Source organism: Trichechus manatus, unplaced genomic scaffold, assembly GCF_000243295.1.
Source record: "Trichechus manatus latirostris isolate Lorelei unplaced genomic scaffold, TriManLat1.0 scaffold00326, whole genome shotgun sequence".
NCBI classification, from domain to species: Eukaryota; Metazoa; Chordata; class Mammalia; order Sirenia; family Trichechidae; genus Trichechus; species Trichechus manatus.
In genome coordinates, this window is record NW_004444262.1 from 757,193 (window position 1) to 782,650 (window position 25,458).

General features: G+C 40.2%; 1 protein-coding gene across 5 annotated transcripts in view; it reads left to right on the forward strand.

Moving 5' to 3' along the window:
• SLC26A5 (solute carrier family 26 member 5) overlaps window positions 1-25,458 on the forward strand; it is a 50,360-nt gene that overhangs the window by 13,098 nt on the left and 11,804 nt on the right. For 4 of the 5 annotated variants that reach the window (XR_001121555.2, XR_001121556.2, XM_004390719.2 and 1 more), the window contains exons 2-9: window positions 2,570-2,774; window positions 4,608-4,747; window positions 11,324-11,434; window positions 12,726-12,892; window positions 14,024-14,188; window positions 15,996-16,148; window positions 20,738-20,820; window positions 24,618-24,765. Coding sequence is in view for 2 of the 5 variants with exons in the window: in XM_004390719.2 (XP_004390776.1) it covers window positions 2,623-2,774; window positions 4,608-4,747; window positions 11,324-11,434; window positions 12,726-12,892; window positions 14,024-14,188; window positions 15,996-16,148; window positions 20,738-20,820; window positions 24,618-24,765 (1,119 nt within the window). In the remaining 3 variants the exon portion in view is untranslated. The remainder of the gene's footprint in view (window positions 1-2,569; window positions 2,775-4,607; window positions 4,748-11,323; window positions 11,435-12,725; window positions 12,893-14,023; window positions 14,189-15,995; window positions 16,149-20,737; window positions 20,821-24,617; window positions 24,766-25,458) is intronic. The other variant, XR_002822975.1, reaches the window with a different exon arrangement.

Sequence of the window (25,458 nt, forward strand, 5' to 3'; positions counted from 1 at the left end):
ATATTTTGGGGGGACATAATGCAATCCATGACAACATGGGTCTCAGAGTGAGTGCTGTCTAGGCCTCACATGGAAATTCTAATTCAGTAGGTTTAGAAGGAGACCCAGAATCCACTACTTTAAAAACTTCCCCAAAATAAATAAATGAAAACCTCCCCCAGACTATTGTGGTGATTGGCCAGCCTTGGTAACCACTGCCTTATAGGTAATACAACATCCCTAGACAATGGTCATTACAATTCATCCCATTGACAACTGGATGAATTTAGATGAGGTAACAGGAAAATAAGTGGTAAAGCTTAGTTCTTGCAACAGGAAAGAAACCTAGAGTCTGATTTTTATTAGACCTTCCCCAGATCTACCTGCCTGCTTTTTCTCTTTGAGTGGCTATATAAAGGAAGAATTTACCTTCATGAAATGGGGAGGAAGAAGACCAAAGAAGAAGTGGCAAGGAAAAACAAAAAAATAAAACAGCAGAGTTTATCTTCTGTAATATAAAATATCAGAGAGAAAGCATGGAATATATTTATCAACACTCATTGTATATATAAATGCAAGGATTTAATTCATCCATCAATTACCAATTATCTACTAAGTGACAAGAACTGAACTAAGTCCTGGGAGTTCAGGGTAGGGTATTGCCTCAAGGAACTTACAGTCTAGAATTACCAAACAGTGGGAGAAGAATGGAACAGTATACCAAGTAGTAAGCATAGACCCACTCAGTGGGAGATCAGAGGTGAGGGCAGACTTCAGAGAAGCAGAGGACAAAACTAGGGTTTGAAAGATTCAGTGATTAGGGTGGAAGGAAAATGAGGGGAAATAAATGGCATTTTTTATCAGAGTAAATGTGAATAGAACTCTGTGCAAATGCACAGAGGCTTAAAATAGGGTGTTGCTGTTGTTAGTTGCCGCTGAGTCGATTCTGACTCGTGGTGAGCCCATGTTTGCAGAGTAGAACTGCTCCACAGAGTTTTCAAGTCTATGACCTTTCTGAAGCAGATTGCCAGACCTGTCTTCTGAGACACCTCTGGGTGGGCTCGAACTGCCAACCTTATGGCTAGTAGCCGAGCACTTAACCATTTGTGCCACCCAGGGGCTCCTCAAACAATATGATATGTTGCCTGAATTCTAAGTGGTTCTATAATGGTGTAGCATAAATGTTTTGGAGGTGTTGTGGGTGAGTGAAGAAGCCCTGGTTGCCTAGTGGTTAAGCATTTGGCAGCTAACTGAAAGGTCAGCAGTTTGAAACCAGCAGCAGCTCCATGGGAGAAAGATGTAGTAGTCTGCTTCCCTGAAGATTATAGCCTTGGAAACCTTTCGGGACAGTTCCATTCTCTGCTATAGGGTCGCTATGAGTCAGAATCGACTTGAGAGCAATGGGTTTGGTTTGGGGGGTAGGTGGTAGCCAGAGCTGATAGTATTTGTCATGTGTCAAAACTCCACTCAGATACATCAGCTGAGTTCCAATAGTGGCCATAAAAGTTTTGTTGGATTCTACTGCAAAATCCTCTTTCTCCAGACTTAACTTTCCATATCATCTTTGTTGATACATGGTTGCATTTGCTGCATTTATGAATATATCACCATTTATTTTTTATTGCATATAGGAAGACATTTGGGGTTTTTCCAGTTTTTCACTATCATAAAGCTGCAGTCAGTGCTTTTGTATACATCGCCATGTGCACAAACATGTTGAGGTTTTATTCCTTAATCATTTATTTGACTCATATAAGAAGTATTCTCTATGTAGCAAAAAAAAAAAAAATTCTAATACTCTTACCAATGACAATGCAACTAACTTTAAAACAATGTTATAATATTGCAATTATATTTTTAACCTGTATCCTCTCACATAAGTCACCAGGAATTTCCTTTGCAGAGACATATAAACCTTAGCTCTAAGCCATAGAACATTTTATGGTTGAATAAAAGGTTGGAAAGAGGGCTAGTATACTTTCAAGAAACTTAGGACCAGTTTGTTGTTGTGTGCTGTCAAGTCGATTCCGACTCATAGCGTCCCTATAGGACAGAATAGAACTGCCTCGTAGAGTTTCCCAGGCTGTAATCTTTATGGAAGCAGACCGCCGGTTCTTCTGGTGAATTCCAACTACCAATCTTTCGGTTAGCAGCAGGCACTTAACTGTTGCACCACCAGGGCTCCTTAGGGTCAGTTTAAGAATTTCTTATTTCCTCATCTCACTGATCTTACCCTTTTTTCTGTTTCCTTGTAATTAAGCTGGTTGGAGTCTGCCTGATTCACAATTCTGCTTATATGGGCAACCGACTCTAAAATTTAGCCACAGATTTAATATGAATTGTTGTTAAAAATATACTAATTACCCACTTATTGCCCTGGATGAGAATAAGTAATATTCATGCTTTTTAATGATTTTTATTTTATTTCATTTGTCAGTGCTGCTATGTACAGGGCACTGTTAGATGCTCTGGGGTATCCAAAGATGAAAGAGTCCTCAGAAGAACTTAGAGTAACACAGGGAAGAGATACTTAGGAACAATAATCATTAGGATTTCAGCAACTGAAATGGATTTTTTTTTTCTCCTTTAGTGTCACTCAGGAAATGCTTGTCTCCTGCTGTTGATGAATAATTTCAGAGTACTATGGATCATGCTGAAGAAAATGAAATCCTTGCAGCAGCCCAGAAGTACTGTGTGGAAAGGCCTATCTTTAGTCATCCAGTCCTCCAGGAAAGGCTACACAAGAAGGACAAGATTTCAGATTCCATTGGGGATAAGCTGAAACAGGCATTCACGTATGTTGTATTTTAGCCTATTTCCTTTATTCTGTCATAAAGTTATAAGAGAAGCAAATCAGTCTGGTGAAGTGGATAAAATAACGAATGATGGGCATTCATGGTTTATAGGATGGTCCACAACGGTTCAGTCAGTGTTAGATGTTTGAGTGAGCTCAGGCTTCATGATGTATGCCACCATATTTATTGAACCTCTACTATGACTTACTTTTGTGTAAGGGTTTTTGTAAAAAACCCACGTTTCCACCCACCTTCAAAATATCCACTTCTTCTCTGGAATGTCCCAGGAAAGTTCCAGACACTCTGTCTTTTTGTCCATCCCAGACATCTACCCCATTGGGCAACACCCTGAATCTAAATCCCCAACATATGGTGTCAAGGACCCTCAGCATCCTGTGACTCTGCATTTTGGAGAACACTTTACACAGCCATGTTACAAGCCTGAGAATGTGAGAACACGTGGGTCTGATGTTATCCTATTGATCATTCCCAAACTTCAAAACCAAACCACCTGATGCTGCCTCCTCAACACTTGAGACCATCCCTGCTGTACTCTGTGCTCATTTAATCTTCGCGGTGGCCCTATACTCTAGATACTATTATCAAGAGATGTTAAAAAGGTTAATATGTTGTGGGGTTGTTAACCAATGTCATAAAACAACATGTGTACTACTGTTTCATGAGAAACTATTTGTTCTGTAAGCCTTCACCTGAAGTACAATAAAATATAAAAAAAAAAAAGAGAGATGTTAAAAATGGAGACACTTTTTGCCAGACTGTCTGAGTTTTAATCTTGGTCTCACCACTGACCAGCTGTCTGCTTCAGTTTCCTGCTCTGTAAAATGGCTACTAGGGGGTTAAATATGTTAATGTATGTAATATACAAAGTAGATGGCAAGCAGTATGTAAATGATAGCTATTATTAATATCTCAATTTTCTAAACAAGGAAACTGGTATCAAATCTACTTTGTTTCACTGAAATCCATTGCTTTTAACACAGATGCCTTATGTTTTGCTTCCAAAATCTTACTTTATCTAATTACCAGACACTCTTAAGCTCTAAAGATACTATATAAACCACCATGTATGCTTCAATAATACATTAACTTTTGTATGGAATAAAGTGCTTGCTTGTCACCAGGAGGACCGAGGCTGTCACTGTAGTGGTGGAGCTGTGCTCATCTGTCCATATTCTTACTCACTGACATCTTTGGTTACCAACATAGACTAGCAAAATGGCTGAGGCCCAGAACATAGTCTGTGTATCAAAGTTATTTGGACTATATGAGGATTTAATGCAAGGCCTTGGTTTTATCAGCATGGTGTCTACCTAACCAGACAAGCAAGCATGGGCTTGGTCAGCTACTATATCCAGTAATAAATGATGTTTTGAGTTTGCCTAATCAAAGACTAAAGCATTGAACACATGTTAATAAAGCTCAATAATACTTGTTTAAATGCCCTTCATCTTGTAAAGGGGAAAATTACAGTAAATAATTCCCCTACTTCACTTTTCCGCCAACATAAAAAATACACTAAGAATTTCATTAAAATAATAGCTTCCGAAGTGTCTCAGTGACTTCAAAGTTAAATTTTCTTTATTTGTCATGGTCAATTGTAGAGCATTATCATGGAGCCAATTTAGATGTTTCCATTTAAAAAAAAATGCAAAAGGCAACTCTTCTTGCCCCTGATTTCTGCAGAGTGGAAAGTCTATCCTCAGCACCAACTTGTTTTCCTCATCACTCCAGAATATGAGGAAGGGAAAATACCTTGGTGTGAATTCCACAGAGATATTCCTCACTTATGCTTTCATCTCTTTGTCCTCCCAGATGTACTCCTAAGAAGATAAGAAATATCATTTACATGTTCCTACCCATAACTAAGTGGTTGCCTGCATATAAATTCAAGGAGTATGTATTGGGTGACTTGGTCTCTGGCATAAGCACAGGGGTGCTTCAGCTTCCGCAAGGTTAGTAGAATATATTTCTCTCTCTCGCTCTCTTTTTTTTTCCTCTCACTGTCATTTCCTCTGTTTGCTTGAGTTTTTCTGTTTATTTCATCATGATTGCAAATTTATAGTTTTTATCTTTACACAGATAGTTTTTATATAGCATTCTAGTAAACTTTGACTGTCTAAAGGAATTCTTCTGAAACATTTAACCCTTAAAATGTTCCAGGAATATTAATAATAAAGTATGGTGATACTATCCTGCAGATCAGTACATGTAGATACTAGCTAAAATTGCCTTACTTCTTGCTAAGTCAGTCAGTCACTCGATCAACATTTTGTTGTGGTTGTTGTTAAGGTTCTTGGTTTCTAAGTCCATATTCTAATTACAAGAAACCATGATATACTGAATTCCTCTGCAGCTCTGTGATATTACACATAATATAAGAATTTAAGAGGATACTCAGTAATTTATTCACGGGCGGGTCCACAGAGCCTTGTTAGGCCAATGAAGAGCTATCTGAGGAACTTAAGTAGGAAGTGACATTACGGTATTTACTTTTAAGATATCTCTCAGGCCGCTATGTGGAGAATAGGTTTGGTTGGTGGGAGGACAGTGGAATGAATGCCCCTACATGGAGACAGTGCTTGGGCAGCTCTAGGTCAGCTGGCCAAAAATTTTATTTCCTTCTAGCCAGTTTCCCAGAAATGAATCCCCAACTGATCAGTTTGTCAAAAATGAATTTCTCTAATGATCAGTTAGCTGAGTTTTTAATTTTCCAAGGATTGATTTATCAAAATCTATTAAGCAAAAGCCTTAAATGAGGTTTAGGACTGTTTTCCACAGCTCTCTTGGCACCATCGCTCCAAGGATAGAGAAGGCAACAGATGCAAAAGCAGAGGTAAGGGCAGGGTGAGGAACAGGCAGGTGCTCAGTGTCTGAAATGGGAAACAGAAGCTAAAATAACATTCAGTCAAGCTGGATCGACAAAACCACAGGAAATGACCGCAGGGAGTGAATGCAGTAACCTATGCAAACTAACACTTCAAAAAAACAATCAGGAATTAATGAACCACAGCCTCCGCCAGCCTGAGGTCTGAACTAGATGGTGCCCAGCTACCACCACTGACTGCTCTGGCAGGGATTACAACAGAGTGTCCCAAACAAAGCGGGAGAAATATGTAGAACAAAATTCAAATTCACAAAAAAAAAAAAAACCAGACTTACTAGTCTGACAGACTGGAGAAACCCCTGAGACTATGGCCCTCAGATACCCTGCTAACTCAGAACTGAAGCCACTCCTGAAGTTCACCTTCTAGCCAAAGATTAGACAGGTCTATAAAACAAACAATAACACGCGTGAGGAATGTGCTTCTTAGTTCGGTCATGTATACAAGACCAAAAGGGCAACACCTGCAAAACAATGATGAGAAGGCAGGAAGGGACAGGAAAAATGTACAGATGGAAGTGGAGAATTAGGGTGTGGAAGGGGAGAGTGCTGAGACGTTGTGGGGATTGCAACCAATGTCACAAAACAATTTGTGTATAGATAGTTGAAGGAGAAACTAATTTGCTCTGTAAAGATTCACCTAAGGCACAATAAAAAAAAAAAAATCAGGATTTTGTCTAGTTGGGTTTTCACTAAAATGCCATTCTATGAATTTACAGGCATACCTTAGAGATATTTTGGGTTCAGTTCCAGACCACTGCAATAAAGTGACTATCACAATAAAGCAGGTCACACAAATATTTTGGTTTCCCAGTGCATGTAAAAGTTATATTTATACTACACTGTAGTCTATTAGCAGCTCTGGTGGCGCAGTGGTCAGCAGTTCGAATCCACCAGCTGCTCCTTGGAAACCCTATGGGGCAGTTCTACTCTGTCCTACAGGGTCACTATGAGTCGGAATCGACTCAATGGCAACAGGATTGGTTTTTGATTTGGTAGCCTATTAAGTGTGCAATAGTATTATGTCTAAAAAAACAATGTCATACCGTAATTAAAAAATGCTTTATTGCTAAAAAAGTGCTAACCATCATCTGAGCCTTCATAATCTTTTTGTTGGTGGAGGGTCTTGTCTCAGCATTGATGGCTGCTGACTGATCAGGGTGGTGGTTGCTGAAAGTAGGGGTGGCTGTGGCAATTTCTTAAAATAAGACAACAATGAAGTTTGCTGCATTGATTGACTCTTCCTTTCATGAAAGATTTCTCAACAGCATGCAATACTGTTTGGTAGCATTTTACCCACAGTAGAACTTCTTTCAGAATTTGAAGTCAATCCTCTCAAACCCTGTTGCTGCTTTACCAACCAAGTTTATCTAATATTCTAAATGTTTCATTGTCATTTCAACAATGTTCACACCATCTTTACCAGGAGTAGAGTCCATCTCAAGGAACAATTTTCTTTGCTCATCCATAAGAAGCAACTTCTTATCCATTAAAGTTTTTTCATGTGTCTTAGGCTGGGTTCTTTAGAGAAGTAAAACCAGTAAAGTGTATCAATATATAGAGAGAGACAGATTTATATCAAGTAAATGGCTGACACGGTTGTAGAGGCTAGAACATCCCAAGTCCATGGGTCAGGATAGAGGCTTCTCCTGATTCATGTAGTCGCAGGGGCTTGAGAACCCAAGATCAGCAGGTCAGAGAGCAGGGCTCTTGCTCACAGGCTGTGAAGATCAATGACTCCCAAGTTCGGCAGAAAAGACACAGCTAAGCAGCTAGCTGAAGTCCCAAGAACTGGAGGTCAGATGAACAGGAGCCAGCTGCAGGATCCAGCGCGAGCAAAAAGCTCTTGAGTCTTGCCAAAATGTCCACTTATGTTGGATGAAGGCCACATGCCCAAGGAGACACCCTTTCAACTGATTGGCTACTCACGGCAGATCCCATCATGGGGGTGATCACATATCAAATCTCACCATGGAAGTGATCACAACACTATATGACTGCCATAACACTAAGAATCATGGCCCAGCCAAGTTGACACACGGTCTTAACCATCACATCATGAAACTGCAGCAATTCAGTCACATCTTCAGGCTCCACTTCTAGTTCTCTGTTTCCACCACATCTGCCGTTACTTCCTCCACTGTAAGTCTTGAACCCCTCAAAGTCATCCATGAGGGGGTTGGAATCAACTTCTTCCAAATTCCTGTTAATGTTGATATTTTGACCTCCTCCCATGAATCACAGATGTTCTTAATGGTGTCTAGAATGGTGAATCCTTTCCAGAAGATTTTCAATTTACTTTGCCCGGATCCATCAGAGGAATCACTATCTATGGCAGCTATAGCCTTATGAAATATATTTCTTAAATAATCAGACTTGAAAGTTGGAATTACTCCTTGGTCCATGGGCTGTAGAATGGATGTTGTGTTAGCAGGCATGAAAACAACATTAATCTCTTTGTACATCTCTATCAGAGCTCTTGGGTAACCAGGTGCATTGTCAATGGGCGGTAATATTTTGAAAGGAATCTTTTTTTTTTTGAGCAGTAGGTCTCAACAGTGGGCTTAAAATATTTAGTAAACCATGTTATAAACAGATGTGCTGTCATCTGGGCTTTGTTTTTCTATTTATAGAGTACAGGCAGGGTAGATTTAGCATAATTCTTAAGGACCTAAGATTTTTGGAATGGTAAATGAGCACTGGCTTCAACTTAAAGCCATCAGCTGCATTAGCCCCTAACAAGAGAGTCAGCCTGTCCTTTGAAGCTTTGAAGCCAGGCATTGACTTCTCCTCTCTAGCTATGAAAGTCCTAGACAGCATCTTCCAATATAAGGCTGTTTCCTCTACATTGAAAATCTATTGTTTAGTATAGCCACCTTCATCAGTTATCTTAGCTAGATCTTCTGGATAATTTGATGCAGTTTCTACATCAGCACTAGCTGCTTCACCTTGCACTTTTATGTTATGGAGACAGCTTTTTTCCTTAAACCTCATAAACCAACCTCTGCTAGCTTCAAACTTTTCATATGCAGCTTCCTCACCTCTCTCAGCCTTCATAGAATTGAAGAGAGTTAGGGCCTTGCTGTGGATTAGGCTTTGGTTTAAGGGAAAGTTGTCGGTAGTTTAATCTTATATCCAGACCACTAAAACTTTCTCCATATCAGCAATAAGGCTGTCTCTCTTTCTTATCATTCATGTATTCACTGGAATAGCGCTTCTACTTTCCTCCAAGAACTTTTCCTTTGCATTCAGAACTTGGCTAACTGTTTGACGCAAGAGGCCTAGCTTTCAGCCTATCTGGCTTTCAGCATGCCTTCCTCACTAAGCTTAATCATTTCTAGCTTTTGATTTATAGTAAGAGACATGCAACTCTTCCTTTCACTTGAACACTTTGAGACCATTGTATTAATTGGACTAATTTCAATATTGTCATGTCTCAGGGAATAGGGAGGCCCAAGGTGAGGGAGAGAGACTGGGGAATGGCTGGCTGGTCGATGGAACAGTCAGAACACCTGCATTTATCGATTAAGTTCACTGTCTTATACGAGCATAGTTAGTGGTGCCCCAAAACAATTACAGTAGTAACAACAAAGATCATTGATCACAGATCAGCATAACAGATATAATGAAAAAGTTTGAAATATTGCAAGAATTACCAAAATGTGACACAGAGACACAAAGTGAGTACATGCTGTTGGAAAAATGGAGCCAATAGACTTGATTGATGCAGGGTTGCCACAAAACTTCAATTTGTAAAAAAAACACAGTATCTGCGAAGCGCAATAAAGCAAAGTGCAGTAAAACAGTGTATGCCTATATTTTCCACCATTTGACCTCCTTTCATCTTGAACTAGGGTGGTAGCTATGGAAAGACATATGATATATCTTATAGGTAAAATCTGCAAGATTTGCTTCTGGATTAATTTTGGGAGAATGTGGAAGAGGGATCTGTCAAGAATTACTATAAGGTTTCTAGGCTGATGAGTTGGATGTGGGGACAGTGAGGAAGAGGTTGTGGTCAACAGCAACTCCCAGGTTTCTGGTTCAGACACTTGATGGATGTAGGTGCCAATTGCAGGCATAATGAAGACATAAGGAGGCATAGAATTAAAGGGTAAGCTTTGCACGTGTTATATTTGCGATGCTTGTGAGATAGACAAGCAGACATTTCATTTATCTTTAAGAGATGTGTAGGCTCAAAAAGAGGTATGGGCTGGAGATATTAATTTGGGAATTGTTGGCATATAGATAGTGTTTAAACCATGACAATAGACAAGACCATCCAGGGGAAGAGTGTGGAGTGAAAATAAAAGAGAGTCAAGATCAAGCTCAGTCCAATATTAAAGACCATACAGAGAGGGAGGAACCAACAAAAGAAACTGAAAAGAAGTGGCTGGAAAAGGGGAAGGAAAACCAGGAGCACATGGTATTACAGAAAGGAAGAAATTATTTCAAATCCAGTAGGTCAAGTGCTGCTGAATGGCATAGATCATCTATCTCACGATCAAACTTGTATGGAAAAGATGTTGTTCTGCCCATCACTAGTCGATGAAGGTAGAGAAGTGAGGATTTTCTAGTTGTCCCAGGATTTTGGTTCAGGCCCCAAAGATGAGAACAAAGGGTATCTATTGCTACACATTCTGAAGAGTGAAGCCAGACCATCTATGCAGGGCTATGAGTAAAACGACACCCAAACTCTCTAGGTGACATTTAGTGCATCACTTCAACAGAATATGTGATGTGAGGGGACAAGGATATTGATATAAGATTTGGAATGAGAATTTTTTAGAGAGAGGTTAAAGCCCTGGGCATTTCTCCTCCACCTAAAATCAAATGAGGAAGGACTGCAAGAGAACCACTCAAAACGCTGGGCATGTGTGCCCTGGAGTTGTGGAGACTGCTGCCTAATTCTTGCTTGCAAAGGTAAAGCATGAACTGCCTGTGGCAGCAGAATGGAGACAGTGCCCTCCAATGGATGTAGCCTGCACTTCCAGAGTTTCTGGGGTAAAGGTGCTGAGTTTTCCCATTGGATAACTGGACACTGTAGAAAGTAAAGAAAGTGAAGAGAAGGGAAAGAAGGTAGAGTGAAAAGAAAAGAGAACCAAGATCAAAGCTTAGCTCATTTGAACGGTACCCTGTCCAAGAAGACTGCCTACAGATAAGTATAGACCGTGAGCATAGAACTACAGAACTGAATGGATGTACCTTTGAATAAGGGCCAAGAGAGGAATCTAAAGGTCAGATGGAGGAGGCATTGCTTGGCCAGTGAATGTCACAGCATGAGTTCCTTATTGAAGAGTGGTCTCCAATGAACCCGCAAAAACAGCCTATTAGAGAAGGCCAGCATTTGAGCATCAACACCAGATTACAACTGCACCAGTCAAGTAAGACTTATTCTGCCCATATCTAATTTGTGAAAGAATAAACTAGAAAAAGAAGTCTACCGCTGGAAGAAAGGAGACAGCTAGGGAACTGTCTCAGCCTGGACTCTGTAAGCACAAATGTAGGATTACATGTAGGATTGGGGTGGGAGGGTGGGCAGGTTAAGACACATAAGCTTAAATTAAGATGGTTTTCACTTGCTTATCAGTATAAAAATACATATAACCCCTCTGTTTTCATTTCTGTTTGCTTTTTCATCCCATAGGTTTAGCCTTTGCAATGCTGGCCGCTGTGCCTCCAGTGTTCGGCCTGTACTCTTCATTTTACCCTGTTATCATGTACTGTTTCTTTGGAACCTCCAGACATATATCCATAGGTAAAAGCCTGTACTTGATATTTTAGTACCTATCTTCGTGGATTTCCAAGCTTTGCAATATGCCAAAGAAATCGCATGATCGTTACTAGAACATCTGCTTAACAATAGCTTTTGTTGCTGCATACACAATACGTGTTTTAAAAAATAACCCCCCTGGAAGATTTTGAGAACTAATAGCTTTCTTATACAGTCTTGGGATGATCAAAAACAATTTTCTTGTATACAAAGAATAATTGTTGAAATCTGTGAAATGAGATAAATGCTTCATTTCATAATACAATTTGCATGCATCTGGGTTTTTTTTAATTCATTTTAGTAGTGGTACTTCAAATTCCTAATTACTAAACATGTTTTGCATTTTTATCATGTTTTTGGCTCTGAATTGTATGTGTTGTCTCTTTAGTAAATTTAGGATCAGATGCATATGGATTTCTTAATAGTGTTGGCATTGCGTGACATTAACACCAGCATACACACACACGCACATAGTGTTATCTATTGTTGGGTAATAAATACCCCAAAATTTAGTAGCTTAAAACAAACATCGTTTTACTATCTGTCACGGTTCCTGTGGGTCAGGAATTTGGGAAGGGCTTGTCTGAGGGGTTCTGGTTCAGGGTCATCATGCAGTTGAGAGTCAGAAGGTAGTTGGAGCTGGAGCAGCTAGGGGTAGGATGAACCAATCTCTCTTTCCTCCTTCTCTTCTTCTCCTCCTCCTCCCCTCCTCTCCTTACTTCCTCTCTTCCTCTTATTCTTTTCCTTCCTCCCTTCCACCATGTGGTCCCAGGACTTCTCCATGTTCCCTAGTTTGAGCTTTCTTACACACGGTGACTCAGGGCTCCAGCACAAGTATTAAAATTCCCGAGACAGAAGCTGTATCACCTTTTATTATCAAGCCACAGAAGTCACATAGTATCACTTTTGCTGCGTGTGTGTGGTTTTTTGTTTTTTGTTTTTTGTTTTTTTTGGTTACTAGCAAGTCACAAGCCCACCCAGACTCAAGGAGAGAGGAATTAGACTCCACCTTTTGATGGAAAAATGTCCAAGTTCCAGAAGAGTCTGTGGATGGGAGATATTGTTGTGATCATTTTTGGAAAATACAATATGCCACATGCAACTTACACACACTCCAGGAGCAGGGTGCTAAAGGAGAGCAGTGTAATTTCATTTCAAAGATAACTTTCTGACCTCACATGGGTCTCTTGGCATGGTAGCAACAACCATATTAGATACACTGAAAATAGTTTCCCTAAACTCCTGGACAGTGATCATTAATGCTTCATTTTTCCAGGTCCTTTTGCTGTTATTAGCCTGATGATTGGTGGTGTGGCTGTCCGGTTAGTACCAGATGATATAGTAATTCCAGGAGGAGTAAATGCAACCAATGGTACAGAAATAAGAGATGCTTTGAGAGTGAAAGTCGCCATGTCTGTGACCTTACTTTCAGGAATCATTCAGGTAAAACTCAAAGATGGGGAAATGGACTTATTCATTTAATGAATATCTATTGAGCACCCTTGGCCGGACTTACTACATGGTGGGCAGAGTCAGACAGCAAAAATCCAGAGCTCAGGGTCCATGGCATTCCAAGAGCACCAGTCTGTCTGCGCACCCTGTCAACCACTGGTATTTATGAGCAGCTAGCAAGCTTTGAGAGGAACCCCGGTGGTACAGTGGTTAAGCGCTCAGCTGCTAACCAAAAGTTTGGTGGTCCAAATCCACCAGCCGTTCCACAGGAGAAAATGTGGCAGTCTGCTTCCATTAAGATTGCAGCCTAGGAAACCCTATGGGGCAGTTCTACTCTATAAGTCGGAATGGACTTGACGGCAATGTGGGAGGAGAGGGAAGCAAGCTTTGAAGGAGCACTGGTGGTGCAGTGGCTAAGCTTGCTGCTGCTAACCCAGAGGTCTGCAGTTTGAACCCATCAGCGGCTTCACAGGAGAAAAGACCTGGTGATCTGCTTCCGTAAAGATTGTTGTTGTTAGATGCCGTTGAGTCACTTCCAACTTATAGCGACCCTATAAGACAGAAAGAACTGCCCCACAGGGTTCCAAGGAGTGGCTGGTGGATTTGAACTACCCACCTTTTTGGTTAGCAGCTAAGCTCTTAACCACTACACCACCAGGGCTCCATCCCACCTAGGAAACCCTATGGAGCAGTTCTGCTTTGTCCTATAGGGTCACTATGAGTCAGAATTGACTCAATGGCACCCAACAACAATACCATGCTTTGACTGGGTACATTAGAGATCCCAAAAGTAAGGCAAGCTTGAAACAGTGAGATGGGTAAATCTCTTGTCTGCTTAGAAGGAAGAGCAAGTGATGATGCACCGTAGTCTGTACGAGTAAGCATGTTCCCGGTTTCAACACATATGTGAAGGTCCCAGTGCTGGCAAATGCTTTGTAGGGCTCCAGGCCACTCCAAACCTTCCATTGTTTTCTGTATAACCGGTGATTGATTTGTTAGTTACTTAACTGCTGCAGGTAGCAATAGAAAGTGGTCCAGAAAGAACCTTTGTGAGTTTTCTGTGGATTATAACTTCCTGATTTATCATGTGATTTATTTGTTTCTTTGTCATTAAAAAAATAGTTTTGCCTAGGTGTCTGCAGGTTCGGATTTGTAGCCATATATCTCACAGAGCCTCTGGTCCGTGGGTTTACCACCGCGGCAGCTGTGCATGTCTTCACCTCCATGTTAAAATACCTGTTTGGAGTTAAAACAAAGCGGTACAGTGGAATATTTTCAGTGGTGTATGTAAGTAAGCAACTTCCTGACTTACTGGTCCTTGTTTCTCTTTCTTCTTATTCTCCATGCCCGCCCTTCTCTTCTGTAATTCTTTTACCTTCACGGCTCATTCCCCTTCCCCCCAACCCCCGAGAATTTCTGTAAAAAGAAAGTCAGTTCCTCTAGGGCTCTTCTGAGAACACTAAAAGTAGAATTCAACCTTAAAACCTCACTTTATTAATATGTGATACTGTCTACTTCACAAGGAATTTTTGTCTAGGTCTTCATTTGGTGACTATACTTTTAACCTAGGTAGCCGAAGATACAGCTTTTCTTAAAACCAAATTATGTTCTCTTTGGGAACAAACAAATAATTTAAAGGCATAGTGGGGGAATGTGTCTCTCTCAAAAACTGCTAACGCAAGCAGACAAAAAGTAAGACTATAAAAGATTTAACTAACACAATTAACCAGTTTAATCTAATAAATATATAGAGACTCTTGCACCCAACTCAGAGAAAATATAAATTATTTGCAAGCACATATGGAACAATGGCAACAACTGATCACGTATTAGGCCACGAATTCTAAAAATTCAGTATTTTTTCAAATGGTGCAGTATAATTAGACATCAATAACCAAGTATAGCTTCAGAACCCCCACACATTTGCAAACCAAAGAACATACTTCTAAATAGCCCATGGATAGAGAGGATATTATGAAATAATTTCATCCAAATGACTATGTGAAAGTACTACATATTAAAACTTGTGAGATGATGCTAAAGATATCCTTACAAAGAAAGGCCAATAACATTTGTAGGTAAATACCTACACTCTACCTAGACACTGTGCTAGGCACTGGGATACGGCAATGAGCCAAGGACATATGGCCCTTGCCCTCTTGGAGCTTTTGGTCCAATGGGAAGACAGATATTAAACCATTAATTCCATACATATGCAATTAATTACAAGTTGTGTCAAATGCTGTGAAGAAAAGGTACAGGCTACTGTCAAAGTTGAATAGGAAGATCTTTAGATTAGGGCTCTGGGAAAGTCACTTGGAGGAAGTGACATTTAAATTGAGTCCTTGATTGATTAGAATGGAATAGAACTGTAGGAACATTCCCTAAATATTCTTAGTTTCCCATAATAGCTGGTAACATACTTCTTACTCTGAGATTTCCCTAAATGCCTTGTCACAAAAGAAATACACCATACAATTAGGTGCACCTGCATACGCTTAAAGCATGTGATAGGAAGGGTGTGTGCCCAGGCTTGGTAAAGAGTCTACTTTCCTGGGTTTCCAATGAGAACTGACTAGTATATTTGGGGTGCCCAGACTGTAACCTTAGGATGTGATTAAGTGGCTTTCTTCTCTAACTCTCCTGGGCTTCTTTCCAAATCCAACACTCTATTGATTTCAAGGCCCACCTGATCTCTTTCATCTGCTAACAATGATTTCTCCCTGTTTCAGCTCCTAAAAGCTTTTCTATGTGTTCACCTTTGGATTGATTTGCTGCTATCGACACTTAATTATTTCCTATCGCTAAGCACTCAGCCTTAGTGTTACTTTTCTGGATTGTATAAATACTACATTATGACATCAGAGTATAAAAAAACACTATAAGATTGTTGGATAAGGATTGCAACTATAAAATTGCAGGATTGAGTAGAGATGCCTCTTTTTTGATGGAAGCTACGAAGACAGCAATTTCAGCCCAAGAGCTTTAAGTAGAAATGTCTAATAATGCAATGACTGGTTTGAATTAGTACACTAGAGAGTCTCTGTTTAGGGGCTATTTCTTGGTATAAACATCCAGTGTTCATGTGTTACAGAGTACAGTTGCTGTGTTGCAGAATGTTAAAAACCTGAACGTGTGTTCCCTAGGCGTCGGGCTGATGGTTTTTGGTTTGCTGTTGGGTGGCAAGGAGTTTAATGAGAGATTTAAAGAGAAATTGCCGGCACCCATTCCTTTAGAGTTTTTTGCGGTAAGTCAACCAAAAGCAATGACTTGTTTAACTTCTAAACCGTCAGGTCTTCAAACTGGTTCATTTCAGTTCGAACCTCTGCTGAGAATCTGCATTTTCACCCCCAGATATACTGAATCAGAATCTATATTTTAACAAGATCCCCAGATGATTCATATGTATAATAAATTTTGAGCCACTGCTGTACTAGTGGTTCTCAGAGAATTGGTCCCTAATCAGCAGCATTAGCATCACCTGGGAACTTGTTAGAAATACAAATTATCATCAGGGGTTCGAATCAGTTCCAAGCCCTACAAACCATATACACTTAACTATTTCTGTGAGGGATTTCAAAGTGGATGGGGAGGAACAAGGAGTCAGAGGTTTTTTTGACTCAGTTCTGCCAAGGAAGGATTAGAATTTGTCAAAGGGAACTTTTAAAAATATACTGACAACTCCAAACACCTTGAGGGACCAAGTTACTGGGGCTGAGGGCTGGGGACCTTGGTCTCTGGAGATAGCTAGGTCAATTGGCATAACATAGTTCATAAAGAAAATGTTCCACATCCTACATTGGTGACTGGAATCTTAAAAGCTTGAGAGCAGCCATCTAAGATACATCTACTGCTCCCATCCTGTCCAGAGCAAAGGAGAATGAAAAAAACTAAAGACATAAGGAAAGTATTAGTCCAAAGCACTGATGGACCACATGAACCACAGCTTCTACCAGCCTGAGCCCAGAATTAGATGGTACCCAGCTACCACCACCAACCACTCTGACAGGGATCATAATAGAAGGTCTCGGACAGAGCAGGAGAAAAAATGTAGAACAAAATTCAAATTTACAAAAAAAGACCAAACTTACTGGTCTGACAGAGACTAGAGGAAGCCCCAAGACTATGGCCTCTGGACACCCTGCTAACTCAGAAGCCATTCCCAAAGTACACCTTTCAGACAGAGATTAGACAGGCCTATAAAACCGTAACACAAGGTGAGGAACGTGCTTCTTACTTCAGTCAAGTATATGAGACCAAATGGGAAACACCTGCCCAAAAGCAAAGACAAGAAAGCAGGAAGGGACAGGAAAATTGGACAAATGGACACAGGGAACCCAGGGTGGGTAGGGGGAGACATTGCGGGCCGGGGATTGCAACCAAAGTCACAAAACAATTTGTGTATAAATTTTTGAATGAGAACTAATTTGCACTGTGAACTTTCATCTAAAGCACAATAAAATTGAATATATATATAGAGAGAGGAGGAATAAAAAGAAAAAAACATAAAAGTGTAGACATATATGGTTTTAAAGATACATGTGAAAGCCATACTCAGACATTTTAACATTATCTCCGAGTGGTAGCATTATGGAAAATTTGTTTTTCTTGTATTTTTTATTGTCTAATTTTTTGTAATGAACACCTATTGCTTTAATAACCTGAAAAAATAAAGCAGTTTCCAATTTTAAAAGACAAAGGTTTCCAAACTTTCTTGGTTCATAGCACTCTTAAGCCAAAAGAAATACCTAATAGTTCTCTTGATTTAAGTAGTTAGCACCAAATGACTTAGTATTTGTGTCTAACAATTTGATGTCTCTTTTTAAAAATGACACACAAATTGAAAGAAAAAGTATTTTATTATATTTTTAAATAACTGCAATAATTTGTTAATGGGATACATGTGTCTGCGAGCACTGCACAACTTCTTAAGTCTTAGAATCAGATGGACTGCACTACCCTCCACATTGAGTCTGCGTTGCTTTTTGCGTAGTACCAAAAGGTTGGCAGTTCAAACCCACCAGCTTCTCCAGGGAGAAAAAGCCAGTGATCTGCTTCCGTAAAGATTATAGCCTTGGAAAGCCTATGGGACAGTTCTACTCTGTCCTGTAAGGTCACTATTAGTCAGAATCAACTCAATGGCACACAACCACCATCTACTTTTTATCACAGCAACCACTGAAAACCCAGCTTTGCAAAGAGACTCCATTATCCAAAGGAATGTCATGCAAACTAAAGCCGTGAACTACCTCAAACAAGAAGTTTGCAGAGTGTCTGACAGATGTCACTGTTTCCCTTGAAGCTTTATAATGTCCCACAGTGTCCCTGTGAACTCCTTTGAATACCCTGGGGTGCTTTGGCGCATAGTTTGGGAACAAGAATAAGAAATAAAAAGCTCAGGTGTCTGATCCATGTTTAGCAAAAAAGTTCCAGCCACAGAAACAACAGGCTGGCCTAGCTCATAAGGAAACTGGTTCCTTTGGTCTCATTCCTCAGTTTGGTCTTGTCCACAAGCCAGACTCTCTCTCTATTTCAAAATCTGTTCTCCTGGTGCTGGGACAGCGCTCCTGTTTCCTCTTGGAGTCTAAGAGCTGGTTCTGAGCTCCCCTGAATGGGAAAGAAGACAGGCAGGTCCTAATTATAAAGTGAATGATAAAGGTTTCCTTGCCTAGCATGGGTTACTTGTTCTGTCCATTTCCCCAGGTTCCCTTTACAGATTCCTTATTATTTCCTGGGGCAACAGTTCTGAGTTCTATCATTGTAATTGTTGTTAGGTGCTGTCGAGTCAATTTTGATGCATAGCAACCCCATGTGACACAGTAGAACTGTCCCATAGGGTTTTCTAGGCTGTAATCTTTATGGGAGCAGATTGCCAGGTCTCTCTCCCTCAGAGCCACTGGTTGGGTTTGAACCATCAACCTTTTAGTTAGCAGCCGAGCGCTTACCCATTGTGCCACCAGAGCTCCTACTATTGTAATTACAATCTTTTAATAATACTTCAACACAGTAACCCAGGGGCAAGGATGAGAAGGCAGGAGGGGACAGGAAAGCTGGTAATGGGGAACCCAGGTCGAGAAGGGGGTTGTGTTGACATGTCATGGAGTGGGCAACCAATGCCACAAAACAATATGTGTATTAATTGTTTAATGAGAAACTAGTTTGCTCTGTAAACCTTCATCTAAAATACAATTTTAAAAAAATTTTTTAAAATAATAATACAGTGTTTTTTAAACTTTTTATCTAAGTGTTCTTTAAAACAGAGACAAGAAAAATCATACTGGAGAGTTTGAGGACAGAGCCTTTATGATTCCCTTAAGCATAAAATTTATTTTTTATCATAAAAAATTTTTGTGAGTTTTACATTCTGTTTCAGAATACATCTATTTGTGTTGGTAGGAAAACAATAGTTTAAATTATTTACCACTGAATGAAATTGATGCTCCAGGAACTTGGGCCATATTTATCCTGTGGATTTGAATATTCTGGGCACTTTCTCAATCTGAGATGCACAATAAATGTAGTTAAGGGTGACAGCCATAATTGCCAACAACAGAAAAGTGGCATTTCATCAGCGAGGCCAGAAACACCTGTGTCCTTGGTCTATCAGGCTGCTATTTCTGATAATAAGTGGTGGCAGCGGCCACCACTTATGAGGGCCTAGGTCCCTTCGTTGGCCAATTTCTTCTCTCCAGGAGAACCCACTCAAAAAGTTCTATAGGGATGTTTTTGTTGTTGTTGTTGAGTGCCGTGGAGTCTATTCTGACTCATAGCAACTCCATGTGACAGAGTAGAACTGCCCCATAGGGTTTTTTTTACTGTAATCTTTATAGAAGCTTCTCTCACGGAGCCACTGGGTGGGTTCAAACTGCAAACCTTATGGTTAGCAGAAGAATGTCTAACCATTGCGCCACCAGGGCACCTTTCTATAACAATAGATCTTGGGAATGAAGAAGATTACTATTGCACCTTCTGCTGTTTTCCTCTTCTTGTAGCTCACTAAGGGTTGTACTTCACGCCCCAAGTAAATCTATGCCCAGGCAATCCAGGATGGCCTTATGTACAGTGACACTCTGTGTGATGTGTGGTTCCGCTCTGCCCCTGAAATGAGAGAAGACAACTGCCGGACACTGGTGGGGCCTCTAACCACAGTTGGTGCTGCTCTCCTCCCGACAGGGTCAGCCGGAGGATTCTGAATGCAAACATACATTTTATAACAGTACACTGTCATTGTATACCCTCAAAACACATATGTAATGTCTTTTATTTATGACGTCTTGGCCAGAGACTCATTTTATCTGCCCCAAAAGAAGGCCAACACCTGAGAGGTTTTATGGCTTCTTTCTGTTACATTCACCTAGCCACTTTAGTACCCAAAACCCATTGCCATCAAATCAATACTGACCCATAGCGACCCTATAGGACAGAGTAGAAGTGCCCCATAGGGTTTCCAAGGCTATAAATCTTTACCAAAGCAGACTGCCACATCTTTCTCCCACAGAACGGCTGGTGGGTTCCAACTGCCGACTTTTGGTTGGCAGTTGAGTGTTTAACTACTGTGCCACCGGGGCTCCTTAAACACCTTAGTATGGAACACAAAAAAGGAAGAAGAAGAGAGTGCCAGGCCAGAGGAAACTGTAGAGTCTATTTTAATTATGTGAGTTCGTAGAGCCATTAACAGAGGTGAAGAGTTGCTGGAAGGAACCATAATTATTGTTTTTTGAACTGAACCTTAAAAGCAAAAGTAGGTTTTGCTTAGCTAACAAGTTCTTTGAAGCTCATTTTTTGGTGTTTGAATTTTCATCTATAAAGACACATTTGGATTTGTGTCTGTTTTAGGTGGTAATGGGAACTGGCATTTCAGCTGGGTTTAATTTGAAAGACTCATACAATGTGGATGTCGTTGGAACCCTTCCTCTGGGGTAGGAAATTATTTTTATTTTAAGTAACAGTGTGACTGGAATAATCAATAGTACTATTGCAATGAAAACAAATCTTTTTTTTTCTACATATCAAAGAGCTGACAGTTTTGGGATTTGTGTGTGTGTGGCTTTTTATTTTATTTTGTTTAGCACTTAATGATTATTAAAAGTGCTCTTGGGGTGGTGTAGGAATTAAGAGCATGGGCTTTGGTGTCAGAAAGACCTAAATCCTAGCTGGCTATTTACTAGTGGTGTGACCTTGGACAAATGACTTACCTACTCAAAGCCTCAGTTTCCTTACCTGTCAGATAGGCATGGTAATTAATACCTATCTCAAGGATGGGTTGTAAGAGCTGTAGGAAATAATGCATTAAAGCAGTTAGTGTACACCCGGCACATAACACAGAATAAGCATTTAAGACATGTTCACTGAATGTTTTCTATGGCTGGTTATTTCCACTGGTTTCAAATTATATATTACTTACTTTACTTCATCTATTTTCTTTTATCTAACTCTATATTTTTAAAATGTATTATTCTCTTTGTATTCGAAGGTACAAGAGTGGCTACCAGCTTCTCCCTGACTCTCTGGCTGCCTTGCTCTGTATCTCTCTCTGTCTCTGTCTTTCTATCTCTTTTTCTATCTCTCTCTGACTCTTTTTCTCATCACCTTCTTTTCTCTTTCCGAGAGAATGTCTGAAATGCAGAGTCGGACATTTGCCCAGATGTTGGACATTGATGGAACCTGGCATGTTCAATCAGGCCTTGTCCTCCAGTACCAGCTGAGAGGGCAGTAAAGAGAGCAAGAGTTGCTCTTTATACCAGAGTTCATCCCATGGAGCAAGTGCTGTAGGAGGAGGCGTGCACTCTACTTTAAACTTCAAAACAATAAATTGATATCATAAACATGTTGTTTATAATGATTCAATGTAAAGCTATAACACAGTAATTGCACCTTGCTTTTCTATTTGTGTTTATAATTTATAAAATACTTTCTATCCACCGTCTTAGTTGATGCTTGTGATAACCCAATTGACAATATTGATTATTATCCCCATTTTACAGATAAGAAAGCTCATTTATTCTCACTTATTCTGCATATGCTTATTGAGTGCTATTATGTGCCAGGGTTATAGCCATTAAAAACAAAAACAAACAAGTAAAAAAGTCCCTGCCCTCATGGAGCTTATAGTCTATTGGGAGAAACAGACAGATAATAATCCAATAAACAAATAGTGAAAAGTGCTGTGAAGAAAAATGAAGCCAGGTAAGGGATTGGAGAGCCTGGGGTTGCTGTTTTAGGTAGGGTATCAGGCAAGGCAATATTTGAGAGACATGAATGAGGGTTAGTGACTCGCTGGTGAGTCCCACCCAGCCTGGACCTAGAACTCAGTCTTCCGATACACAGTCTTGTGCTCTTTCTGTCACTCACTAGGGCTCTAGCATAATGTCATGTGATAAACATTAGTCTTTGATTGGATCTAATGGATAATCCTATTTAGTAACTAATCACAAATAATTTGATTAAATAGGAAATTCTTATACTTAAATTTCCCCTTTTTAAAAATATGCTGATAAGTTAAATCCATATACCACCTGATTTCTATCTAAGACCTTCCTTTTATATTATATCCAAATATGTTTCTTTCCCCCACATGGGAGAATTAATTTTAAAAAAAAAAAGAACATTTTACCTTTCTGGAACTTGCCTACCCAGAAACCATATCTATTTGAAACTTTGCCCAAAATAAAGTTTTAAGGAAACAAATAATACCTTACCTACCTATCTACATATAATCATACTGTTTCAGCTATCTGTGTGAATCTTACTACTGTTTAACAAACCACCACGAAACAGTGGCTTTAAACAACCACCATTAATTTGCTCACAATTCTTCAGTCTAGGCTGGGCTCCACTGGGTGGTTCTTCTGCTGGTCTTACCAGGGTCTCTCATGCAGTTGCAGCTGTCTGAAGATATGACTGATGCTGGAGGATTTCACTCACATGTCTGACACCTAACTGGAGTTGCTGAAACAGCTGAGGGCTGGCTGGCATCTTCACATGGTGTCTCCAGTGGGGTAGCCAGACCTGTTTACATGGTAGCTCAGGGCATTAAGAAAAAAAAAGCAGAAGCTACCAGGCCAGGCCTCTTAAGCCAGTCAGACAACATCACTTCCACCACATTCTACTGGTCAAAGCAAGTTACAAGGTCAGAACAGATTCAGTGTGAGGGAAAGTAGATTCTACCTCTAGATAGGATGAGCGGCATGCACACACAAGGATGGGAGGAATTGTTGGTAGCCGTATTTGCAAGCAAACTACCTCATCTATCTACACACACAAACAAAAACATAAGGATTGCAGTGCCAGAAGTGACAGATTGACTGTTAAAGATCCCAATCATGGCAATATATCCTGTTTCATGGTTTACTTTTCTTACTGATTCCAAAATACATCCTTTTCTCATACTCTTATACCTCAGACCCAAACCTGCTGCTTGGCCTTCCGTGCAGTTAACTGTTACGCAGCAAAGTGCAAGGGAAATAAATTTTATAGTCAGACTGCCTGGGTTTGAGTCCCTGCTCCAACTTGGACAAATTAACATCTGTAAGCTCCATTTTTAACCTATAAATTTGGGCAATAATGGCATCTATCTCATAGGATTGTTGTAAAGACAAATAAGATGGCATACATAAAGCATCTATCACATAATCTAGGCTTAATAGATATTAGTTTCCTCTGCCTTCCTCCCCTCTCTTCCTCTTACCCCAGCACTTGAGACTTCCCTTTTGTCACCTGTGCTTTGACATAGTAATAGAAATAGGCACAGGGAGGTGGGGGCTTCATGGTTTTTGTTGTACTTAGTTGATGAGCTCTTTGACCTTGGACAAGTTGCTTAACCAACTATGCTACATTTTCTTTCTCTGTAAAATGGGGATTATAATGTTGCCTAGCTCACTGGGCTATTGGAGGTAATTAGATGAGCATGGAACCTGGAATATAGGAAGCACCTCATAAATGTTTGTTGTTATAATAATTATTGTTCATCAGTTAATTGATTGTTATTATTTATTATTATTTCACTCAATGCCCTTAATTGGGACAGGGTGCCTTTGCAAACCTCTGTTGTCCCTTCCTCCATAATATTCTAGGGAATCCCTATTTTGTTCCTCTAGGACAGGGTCCCAAACTACAAGAATAAGACCACAAAATCTGGGTTTCCCTTTCTGGGGTTCCAGGAGTCACACTTTTGGCGTCTCCAGATTCAGGAAATTCCCCAGGTGAGACTCAAGGATTCTGCTGTTCCTTTTCCTTGTTAAAAACTCAGGTAAAGGAGACATAATAGACTCAGAGTCCTTACATCAAACAAGAGAGAGAAGAGAGTACCTAATTCTCCTCTCAAGATAGCCCAACACTCTCCTCACCCTAAGACTTTGGTGCAAATGTCTTGTGGCATCTGAGCACTTTGCTGACCCTTTCTTCTTCGTAGTTCTGTTTCTTAATTACATCTGCCATACAGAGTGCCATGAGGTATAGGTTATCTCCTGTTATAAATGAAACAGTATCTGATCTCTGCTGTTAACCTATCCAGGTAGAAAGCCAGCACTCTAGGATTTGGACCCGGAGAGAACCTGTTTGCAGGAGGGTCTTCCTTTCTGCAAAGTCAGAGCTAACAAGTATCTAAGCTTTGATCACCTCATTTGCAGACAATGGCCCCCTATAGTGCTCCCCTCTAGTTGCATGTTTTTTCCCCAGAAGTCACAACACTCAGGTTAAAGTTGACTTGACCTTTCAGGCTACTACCTCCAGCCAATCCGGATACGAGCCTCTTCCACCTTGTGTATGTGGATGCCATTGCGATAGCCATCGTTGGATTTTCAGTGACCATCTCAATGGCCAAGACCTTGGCAAATAAACATGGCTACCAGGTTGATGGCAATCAGGTAAAATCATCTATTTCCTGAAGATGTTTCATAGTGGTACAATCATCATGTTGTATACAGAAGGCAAATGAACTAGACTTATCAATCTTGGTAGAAGAACTTTTACTTGGATGATGAATGTATTTGGAGCATGTATTTATTCAACACTGCAATTTTCTTCATTATTTATGTGTGTTAGATAATCAGGACCCTGAGATACAGAGTCCTACCTTACCTCATGGACAGGGGTCCTGCTAGGAAGGTAAAATCTCCAATCTGAGGCTTATAGTTTGCCATAGTTCTATAGATGCTATCCTTATTTTTAAAGCTCACAGCCTGGAAATAAAATGTATTTCCAGAACCATTTCTTCCCCAGCAGGAAGCCTTCTTGTTTTTCATTATACTTTGAGTATATGACTGACTACTGAAATTCCACAATTCTCTTGGCCACCAACTTTTGTATTTTAGCTACAGAACCCAAACAGCATGAGCTATAATCTTGGCATGACAAAGCCTATTTTAATACCCTTTGTATCTCTAAGAGGAGACTAGCTGCCCTACATTCATACAAAATGCAGTGATCAGACTAGGAAAACCCTAGGAGGTAACCCCAGGACTTACTGGTCCCAGGAAGACAGTGGCATGTACTTATTGAAGAGCAATAGCTCAGGCATTTAAAAGGAGCCAGTAGTCCTACACACTAATAACTTTCTC